This window comes from Manihot esculenta, chromosome 17 (genome assembly GCF_001659605.2).
Source record: "Manihot esculenta cultivar AM560-2 chromosome 17, M.esculenta_v8, whole genome shotgun sequence".
Lineage (NCBI taxonomy): Eukaryota > Viridiplantae > Streptophyta > Magnoliopsida > Malpighiales > Euphorbiaceae > Manihot > Manihot esculenta.
Window position 1 is genome coordinate 30479916 of NC_035177.2, and position 10522 is coordinate 30490437.

The 10522-nt window shown below is 30.1% G+C and overlaps 1 protein-coding gene across 2 annotated transcripts; it reads right to left on the bottom strand.

Moving 5' to 3' along the window:
• Window positions 1-1582: 1582 nt before the first annotated feature.
• Window positions 1583-6362, bottom strand: LOC110605230 (probable E3 ubiquitin-protein ligase ARI2). 2 transcript variants are annotated; one of them, XM_021743646.2, is made up of 7 exons: window positions 5969-6360; window positions 5224-5256; window positions 4845-5127; window positions 3855-4335; window positions 2878-3426; window positions 2635-2801; window positions 1583-2012 (listed from the first exon to the last, which is right to left on the bottom strand). In XM_021743646.2, the coding sequence occupies exons 1-7, from the start codon at window positions 6089-6091 to the stop codon at window positions 1873-1875; spliced, it is 1776 nt and encodes a 591-aa protein (XP_021599338.1). In that variant the 5' UTR covers window positions 6092-6360; the 3' UTR covers window positions 1583-1872. The 2 variants fall into 2 exon arrangements, with proteins under 2 accessions (XP_021599338.1, XP_021599339.1); XM_021743647.2 differs by lacking the exon at window positions 1583-2012 and having other exon boundaries at window positions 2641-2801; window positions 2888-3426; window positions 5969-6362.
• Between the last annotated feature and the right edge of the window lie 4160 nt (window positions 6363-10522).

The following is a 10522-nucleotide window of genomic DNA, read 5'->3' on the forward strand; positions in this document are numbered from 1 at the left end:
GGAACCTTTACAGCCCATCGTCTTATTATTTTAATTTATATAATAAATTTTCTATCTTTTAGATTGCCACTCTAATGGCACATTAACCACCGATTTTAAAGAAGATATTTTTACAAATTTTTTCTCAAGTACTTGAGCATTTAAAGCTCTTAAAAGATCTATTCCTAAGAATGCGTAGACATCAAGTCGTTTAAGGGTGGTTGGATGAACCGACTCATACTAAACTGATATGACCTGCGCCAGAATTCCCAATTCTGATTAGAGAGGGTGACTCGAAAACAATCAGATTAGTCCAATTTTTCACGATTTCAAGCTTATTCAGTTCGATTTTAATTTGATTCGATTTAGAAGCAATTTCAATTCTGATTTATAAGGTTTTAATTCAGATTTGTGGACAATACCAAACCAACAATTTCCTTTTCGGGAAAAATTGACACCAAAAAGTTGTGTTTATCACAGTTATAATACAGTAAGTTAATTTAGTTTATATTCTTGTAGTTTCTCTCATAAATTGCCTTTTGTAGCTTTTTTTTTATCATATGAAAATAACTATTCTCAATTTGAAATTAATTTTTTTTAAAATATAATTTAATTAATTTCTCTTGCTATTATCTTATTTAAAATAAAAAAATTAATTTTTTTAAATTAAAAATATGATTTTGCGAGAATTTATTTGAATTTTTTTTTATAAAATAGAATAAATATTTCTAATTTAAAAAAAAAACAATATACTTTGTACGGTTAATTTTATTATATTTTTTTAATAAAAAGAATTTTTATAAACAAAAAAGTCATTTTTGAATAAACAAAAATTGGAGCAACGGGCCATATTGATTGTTCTGATCCGATAAGGAAAACCTCAAACTAGATCCGCAACTCCAGCCCTGTTTGGTTCTAGGAATCGTTAACCAGATCAGTACCCAATCTTGATTCCTGACTGGGCTGATTCTGGTTTCAGTCCCAAACCATACCAAGCCTATGTCTAACCTAACACGAAACTACAGCTACTTTGTACCACGATTAGCACAAGTGATTTAAGCAAATGCCACTTCCATACAGGTGACTAAACTTGCACAAAGCTGAAAATTTGTATCACTGTAAACTTAAGCTGAAAGCATTGCATTTGCGAACGTTCTGATCTTTCCAAGACAATTTCGCCTGTGCAGTTTCAGTGGTCTGAATGGAACACTTGATATCATGAACCTTGGAAGAGAGAGATTTGCTGTGACTAACCAGAGCAACCAATCATCCTGGAATTACAGATACATATAGTTGCTGCTTGTATCTAATAAAGAGAATGGAAGAGTAATCTGAGTCTTCAATTGGCCATGGAAGGTCTAAAGATTCCAATCCAACAAACCATTTATGCCATTAATGGTTCTCAATAGAGCTAAATGCCTTGGATTTTCTTGAACAAATGCTGCAAAATATTCTTCTTTCTTCCTTTCCTGCAAGTCGAAGTTAGACCTTCCTGAAAAAATGACATGAGCTGACAGGTAACATAACAACAAATGGGCGGCAGCGGCTGTCAACTAAAGAATATTATATGGCCATTGTTAAATTAAGCATAAATCAATAAAGATGATCAAGTTCTGCAAAATTATGTCAATAAGATATGATTCAGTCTTTAAAAATTATGTCAAGGATGTATTAAGGTCCAGGCCAAGTCCCCCAGCTAGAGAAGTTACATATCTATTCCCATAAAATCCCAATAAACATATATGCACAACCCAAAGAAAGAAAAAAAGCCTATTAAGGGTAAAGGGCAAAAATCTTGGTGCTTAATCCGCATGATAAATTCCATGAAGAAGAACAGGGCCTTAAGTTAGAGCTGTACACTTTGTACTTGTATGAAGTCTGCAGTCTCTGAATTCAGTTTCTATCCACAATCTCTGCTGGCAAGTTCAGATCTAAAAAGCCACCTCCCTCTTTCCTAGCACGTTTCCGAGAAGAGCATTCACTATCGGCTGAACTCCTAGAGCCCGAAGGTCTATCATGTTGTGACATGCCACCTGCAATGCAGTGTGTTGGTGCTACTTTTAAAATATACTCAACAAGCTTTCTAAATTTACGAACATGTGAGAAAAGGCATACAAGTAATCACCGAATCTATTGAAACATATTGAACTTAGAACTCCATGAACAATAACATTAAAAAATCTCTACCAGGTACAATGATATGGTTAACTTTAAGAGAGGCTTTAAATTTTTCAGTTTCCCCAAATTATAAATATAAAACAAATTTCACGCAATTTCAAAAATAAACCAGTGCTCCTGCAAATGCATCAGTTGACTGTTTAGCTTCCACCCAAGTTCAATAAAAAATCTAATTTATAACTAGCTCAATTATGAATCCAATAAAAAATTCACAAGCCCACCTGAGATTATTCAGAGTGGAAGATACAAACTAAAGACAGCATCCTTCTTTAAAGGAAAAACTGCTCTTGCCAATGCTGATATTGTGATGCAAATTTAAAAACAGTTAAATACTGAATTTTACATGAGAAGTAATGATCCATCACAAATCATATAAAATGACATGCAATCAAAGGCACAACTTAAAACCAGGGGCAGGAAAAATAAAATGCTGAGAAATACGAGTAAATGCCAGAAATGAGGCTGAGTTCCAATTACCACTAGTATTGTCATCTGATAGTAGGCATTTATCAGTAGCACTGACTTTGTTGCTCCAGCAAGAAGAAAGTTCTGATGCTTTCTCAATGCCCTTCGACTTATAAGGAGCTATATTGTGGGTACCCAGTTGAAGGGAACCCAATAAATCGCTTTCTATGCACTCATACCTGCAAGTGATTTCATTAGTTTATGAACCTCAGAAGTCCCACAATAACCTAAAGACCATGGAACAGTTGCACTCACATTTTCTTACATAGATTATCAGTGATTGTAGATAGATTGATTACTTGCATCCTTATTTCCATAACCTTATCATCAGTATACTGCTCAAATGGCTCCTCCAGGAACTTGGAGAGTTTTTCAACATTTGACTCAAGCTGCTGTTGCTGATCCTCAAACAAATTCTGTTTAATTTCCCTTTCCTCCACTGTCATCTCATCCTTAAAGAGCTCTTCACCGAACATATAAAATGCAAATGGGTATGAATATGAAAGAACCCGTCTTGATCTGAAAAGCCTGTAGAGTCCATTAGTTACCCAGCTGAAATCTCTGAGTCTTGATTCTTTCTCTTCTGATATAGACACTTTCTCCAGGATTGTCTCCTTAAGTTTACTTTCAAGCTTGGAGGAATCTGTGTGAGCCTTATACCGGTTATGATAGTGCATATACCGATACAGATCCTGTTTTGCCCGTTCTGTTTTTTTCTCTCTGTCTTCTTTATAGCGACCACAACTGTGACCAGATATTCTAGACCATGTATGATCCCTCCCAGTTGCTCCACCACACAGCCAACTGTGTTGAAATGAAAAAAAGGGAGTTAAAGAAACAATGAATTATGTGAACGGAAGACATTAACATTAAAATAGGACAGATGTAGAGGGAAATCATAAAATTTAAGTGAAAAAAATCCCAAGTGTAATTGGCACCAGCAGTCAACCATAGGAAGTCAAAGCCAACTATCTCTGTAAATAAATGAACAACAAACATCAAATCAAACTCATGCTGGTAAGGGTTCTACAAGTATACAGAATTATTAATGAAAAAAACACATCTATGCACAGCATAAAAACATTTTTTAAGAATTAAAAGCAGTTTATTACCAATACATTGAATCCTTTATTTTTTAGGAGGGAACAAAAATATCCATCAAGTTGCAAATGTCAATTCATCGGAGGAAGGGAGGGAGGAAGAGCAGAAGGGAGGGGGAAAGCAATGCTCACCAAAACGATTGACCACATATACAGCTCACAAGGTTGCAGCCACCATTCTTCTCAACTGGTTTGTGACACTTAGGACAAGGCTTTGTATGAACAGTGATCCAATTAACTGTTTCAGATTCATCTCGACACTTCTTGCTCCAAAGCTCCCACATCAAACACGAACAAGGAGAGTGTGCTTCTGACAAGCAACTGAAACAAAACTGTAAACTGCATGAACATTCTACCTCACAACATTCATCTTCTTCAATTCGTATTGCATTCCCACAATGAGGAGTGCTTGGGCACCATTTAACCATTTTGTTGTCCTCAATGTATGATTCAAGAAGAAAACGATCAAATTTCTCCGCCAAATCAGGATGCTTTTTACTGACTAGGTTTCGGACAATAGCTTCATCACAGATAGCATTACATTTGTGTGCCATGCACCGTATGCGCCTACTCTGACCCTCATTTATTTTCACAATGAAGTGCTCTGTCCAACCTTTGAAAGGCAGAATCAATATATGAGATTCAGTCAGTAAAATCTGTTGCATTGCAGGAACAAAAATATTGGAAAAAATTTTGATATGGAACATCAACATTAGGTACAGACCTTATGGTATATCACCACACCACCAACATAATTACACCTATACTGCTTAGATATGTGCATCAAATACATATCTATTGCAGAAACTTGTGCTTTTTCTCTTATTTGGAGGGTAATACGCAACCCATGTTCATTTTAAGTGAGCAATATGTGCAAGAAGGATATAACCGGGTTAAAAGAAGAATCAAAACAACAATAGTTTAAAACCAAAGGCATCAAATTGCTAGAGCTCCCCACTTCAGTTTAAGAAAAGGACACGTAATATATTACTTTGTTCTTTATATGGTTGCATTGCCATCAGTTGCCAGTTAACTGGTAAGGTCCAACATTATACTGTATGTATAGAAATAAAGAGGTCATAAAAGAGAAAAACCAACAAAAGTAATAGTCTGAGCACTTACAATCATTACAAAAGCAATGGCCACAGTCCATTCTTGTCGTCTTATTGCCCAATACATCCTCCATGCATATATCACACATTATCGTAGAAGACAAAGTCAGGGGCAAATCAATATCTAGTTGCTCAACCACAGTAACACCAGCTTCGGTGAACAAGTATGATTTCCCCTTCTCTACAAACACAGCTAACAGCCTTTCAACATCCCAACGATAATGTATCAACAATGTCCTTGCGTGATGTTCCCTTAGAGATAGAAGTTCCATCACTCTGCGCAAATCTTCCCTCTAATGTAAAATCCATAAACAATACATCAGTTATTTAAGTAGAAAGTTAGATATGCAAGAAGGAAATTTGAAAAACTTGAAAGACCATTATTTTACCTGTGCAGCCAAGAGGGATTCCTTTGTGATTATCTGCAAATAGGCCAAGTGAGATCTTAAAAATGTAATCACTTTTCCAAATAAAGTATCGACAGGCAAAAAATTAATCACCTTTCCATATTGAGCATCGAATATCTATACACAAACAAAGAAATATCAATCCTAATCTCATCCTGAGACAGATTTTTCAAGTTCTTTCCCTTTAAACTGTATTGAACTTTTACTAACAGCATTAGCTTCTTAAAAGTGCTAGTTGTCTTTGCTCTCAAAATTGGGGTTACAAGAAAGTAATTACCAATGAGAGAGTGGAAAACTAAAATTTGAAAAAAAAATTAAAAGAATAAAGTGATATTAAAAAAAAAAACTACAGCCTAACAAATCTCAATAAATCCAACATATGAGCTATAATGCAACATTGCCAAAATTCTTATAGCTGATAATCACAAAATACCAAAAAAAAGGGGAAAGGCATCAGATTAAGGATACAAAATAAAACCCTCTTTAACACCTATGCCAATCCCCAAAAATAAATAAACAAAATTATTAATTTCAAAACCATACCCCTAAAAGTAGCAATCGCCATTACATAGCTACCATAAAACAACCAAAAAGCAACAAGCGCCAGATAAACCAAAACAAAAATTGACATGAAATTGCAGTCTTTACACTGAAAGAATTAATAAATCCTCACAATCAAACACAATTATCATCCACGGAAACCAAAAACTCCCTTAACAACATTTACCTTGGTAGTGGGACCCTTAGCAGGGACCCAATGAAAATCGGATTCCTCATTCTCAAGACCCTCGAGCGATTCTCGATCATCAGAGTAATAGCACTCATCGTCACTCCCTCCATAATCCTCCATCTTAAATAATGACCAATAACTCTATTCTCACAATTAGCAAAATTAAAATCGCGATAAGAATACAAAACAACGCAATTCGTGTGCAAGATTATGGACACAGAACAAAAATGAGTTCCTGGATTTGATTATAGAATCGAATCCGGTGATCGTAAAGGTTTCAGGTGAGATCGAGGCTGCCGGCGGGAGAGAGAAAGAGGCGAGAGGCTTACAGGTGAAGCATTAGAGAGAGTACAATTTTTCTTTTTTTGCAGAGCAACAAATGGATATAAAAAGCTGACAAAAATGTCTCTATCCCGTTTTTATTTATCCGGGAAATAGCGCAGTTATAACAGTGTCGATTTGCTGCTAAACGAAACGGTAACGTTTTTGCTGTTGCGGTTGAAAAACCTCGGTCACCGTTTGTTGCCCGTAACTTTTAGAATATTATAAGAATCCCAGTTCATTGCTCTTAAAGGGAGTAATGAATAAGTAAAGTTTTGTTTGTTAAAATTTTTTGGAGTGTAATAAGCATAACTTTGAGTCGTTTAGTAAACGTATGAATTGATTTTTTTATCGAGTTTAATATTTAATAGTTTATAAATAATTTAATTTATTTATAATTATAATAAATTTTAATTAAATATATATAAATTAATTTGTATATAAATAAAAAATAAATTTTTAAATTTTAATAATTTAAATATTTATAAATTTTAAAAATATAATTAAATTATGCATAATTAAATTTTAAAATTTTATATTAATTCATAAAAATTTATCTAAATTTTGAGCTTTGTTTTTTATTATATTAAACTCAATGTGATTAAAATATTCGTTGACAAAATAACTCATAAATTTGCTCATAAATTTGAAATAAACTGAATGCATAAATTTTAACGAGTTAAATATTATGAAATTTAAAATTAACTCATTTATTAAATGAGTGTAAATTAAATTTAAAATTAATTCATTTAAAAATTAAGTCGAATTCGATTAATTTTTTTACTAAATTGATACTCGAATAATTAATAAATAATTTAATTTATTTATAACCATAAATATTTTATTATTTTCTCTTACTCAAAACATATGAATATTAGTTTCTTTATAAAAAAAATCACAAGATAACTACATTCGTGTATCTTAAATCTACTGTGAGTGAATCTTCAAAATCTTCCAAGTAAAATATATATTTATTAAGTATAAATATGCTAAATGCGATCAATAGTTTTTAAATTATAATCTGTGAGGAGAAAAAAAGGGCAGAGCTTTTGAAACAAAATTTGTATGAATATTTTTGTTGTTATTCTATAATTTTTACATAGAATAAGATTATCAAATCTTTATTACATGGTAATTAATTAATATTATTATTGATAATGGCTTGATTGAAAAGTCTTACGAAACAGTTGTTTAAGCGCCAAGAAATTCTAGGAAGACAACTGAGAACAGAAATCAGGGAAAGAAGGAAGCATTGTAGAAGAAAATCTGGAGAAGCTTCCCTAATTACTTCATACTGCCCAAGATCTCAAAGAGAAAGAATTACAGCCACCGATAGGAGGAACTAGGAAGTAGAACCTCAAAAGCAAGGAAGCGTTTAGGAGAAATCCTGACCCAAATGTAGTCTCCAAAAGAAGGCTATTTGAGCGTCATACGCACAGATCCACCGGTAGCTCTCAGCTCCATCATCCTAGACGGCAGAAGGGAAACACCATGGCCATGGCGATCTCAATGTCATTTAGCTATGAAGGATCGATTTACAATTTTTGTTGTGTCTCAAATTCACGGCTCCATGAATCTTTTGCAACCAAAGTCGAGTGAGAAGGCCCTCCAAAATACAACATCAACATCCCAACCCATCAGATTTCCGAAAAAATCCTCGCTTTGAGAAAAAGGATCTGGTAAAACCCCTCAAATAGGAAATTGTACAAGCAAAACCAGTGGAAAGAGAGTAATCCAATCGCTGGCTTAGCGAAGCAAAACAACAAAATCCAGAATCAAACAAGGCAAATCCGAGAGCAAAAAGGAGAAAAGAAGACTAGAAAAATTATTTATTTAAAAGGTGTACAATATGTAAAAAATGTCAAAAAATATTATATTAAAAAATATTTAAATTCGATAAAGATAAAATTATTTTTTTCCTAATTTAAATGCCAGGTGGCATTCTGGGTGTATCACATAGATACAGCCAATAAGCTTTTTTTTTTTCCTAATTTAATTATTTTTATTTTTATTTTTCCTAATTTAAAATAAAAAAATTTAAAGAATTCAAACCAATCATTTTTTAAAAAAATTTTGAGAATTCAATTATTTTTAATTTAAAAATTTTTATTTAACATTAAATTTAAATTTTATATAATTTTATAAAATTTAATTAATTTTTTTTATAAAATAAATCATGCAGAATAAAGAGTTTATATATTATCTAGAATTTAGAATATAAAAAATTGAATTTTATAAAATGTAGAAATGCTTTAATTGAATTACTAGAAAGGCTTTAATAAAGTTATTTTAAAATAAAATTAACTGGTTAATTAAAAACTCAAAAATTATATGATAATTCATATTTAAAAAAAGTTATTTTTTTAAATAATTTAATTTTTTTAAATAAAAAGTAATTCTTATTAGTGTTTTAAATGCAATACAAATAACAATTTTTTCATAAATTAAACGGAGCCGTAATAGTAAAAGGTTTGTGTATTACTATTTCAAATTTAGATTTTTGAATTAATTGAACGTTTGTAAAAATTGATCTCATTTTATTTTTGAAATATTATTATTATTTATTAAGATTCTATTTTTTTTAGAAAATAAAATATTTTTTAACTAAATAAATTATTTTTTATTGATTAATTTTAATTTAAAAAATAAAATTTATTAAAAAATTTACATATAAATTTTAATAGATGCCACTTTTATTTTTTAAAAAATATTTTTTAAAAAATAATTTATATTTTATTTTAATTAAAAAATATTTTTTATCAATTAAAATTTTGAATATTTTAAATATTAAAAAATATAAAAAAATACTTTTTAATGTGAAACAAACTAGTCTTGTGCAATCAGTTAGTTCGATATTTTTTAATGTGAAATAAATTAGTCCTGCGCAATTAGTCGGTTTGGTTTCGAACTGAACCGAATCGAAAAAATCAAAAATTGAATTGTAAAACTATTAAAAACTGAAAAAATTGATTATAAAAATATAACTGAATCGAATCGAATCGATAAAAATCAATTCAGTTTGATTCAAATCGAAATTTAATTTTTTTAATTTTTTACTTTTAATTTCAATAGAATAATTTAATAAATATTTTACATAAATTTATCAATAAATATTCTCTATAATACTTAAAAAAATCTATAAAAATTTATATAAAATTTAAAAATACATATAAAATCAGTATTTCACAAAATAAAAATATATATAAAATCGGTTATTGAATTTATCGATTATTTAACACGTATAAACCAAATCGAATTGAAAACTAAAAAGAAAAATAAAAAATACTAACAAAATCAAATTAAATATTTTAATTAACTAAACTATTAAATTGAAATTAATCAATTCAATTCGATTTTTCAGTTCAATCCGATTTATACTCTCCCTAAAACAAACCAACCTAAAGAGGATGTACGTTTACTCTTTTGTTGTCCTTATCTTTCATTGTTTTCACCTTTCAGTTCCCTTTTTTTTTAATTCACGTTTTCAATTTATGACACGTAGCTAAACTGCTGAAGCAATAGAAATCCACAGCAATTTTAAATCAAACAAGACATTGCAGGTATATCATTTTTTTTTAAACATGCATGAGTATTAAAAGGTTCAGCAGGCTAAGGAAGATACAAATTCAAAAAGTATTAAATTAGCTCATATGACGCACGTGTAAAATAATTTAATTAATTTGAATTAAATTTTAGTTAAAATTTTAAAAAGATTGTTATTTAAGTAAGTCGGAAGTAAACATTTTAATTATATAATTTAAAATAATTATATAGTATAAAAATAATTAACTTAAAATTTTAAACATGTAAATAAGATCTTCACAATAGTTTTATACGTCCAACAGTGTCCACTTTCCTTATTATTATTTTAGTCTATTTTTTTTTAATACGGAAAAATAACGTTGAAAATAGAATATTGAAATTTTTTGAAGAAAAAAGAAACTGGACAGCATAGGACACCACATAAAAAACAATTAAAAATAATGTGTCTACATAATTCTATAATTAATACTATTTACACCCTATTTTAAATAAAGTGCAGAATAATAATTAGTTAAATATCTTATATTTGTTATTAAATTAATTCTTCATTATTTAAAAATAAAATTATTAACTTTCAAAAACAAAAAAAAAAAAGACGACCAAATTGATGTTTAAAAAAAAAAAAATTCTGTCCAATTTTGAAACACTGATAAGACATCCAAAGCTAGCTGCCAATAATATTTAACA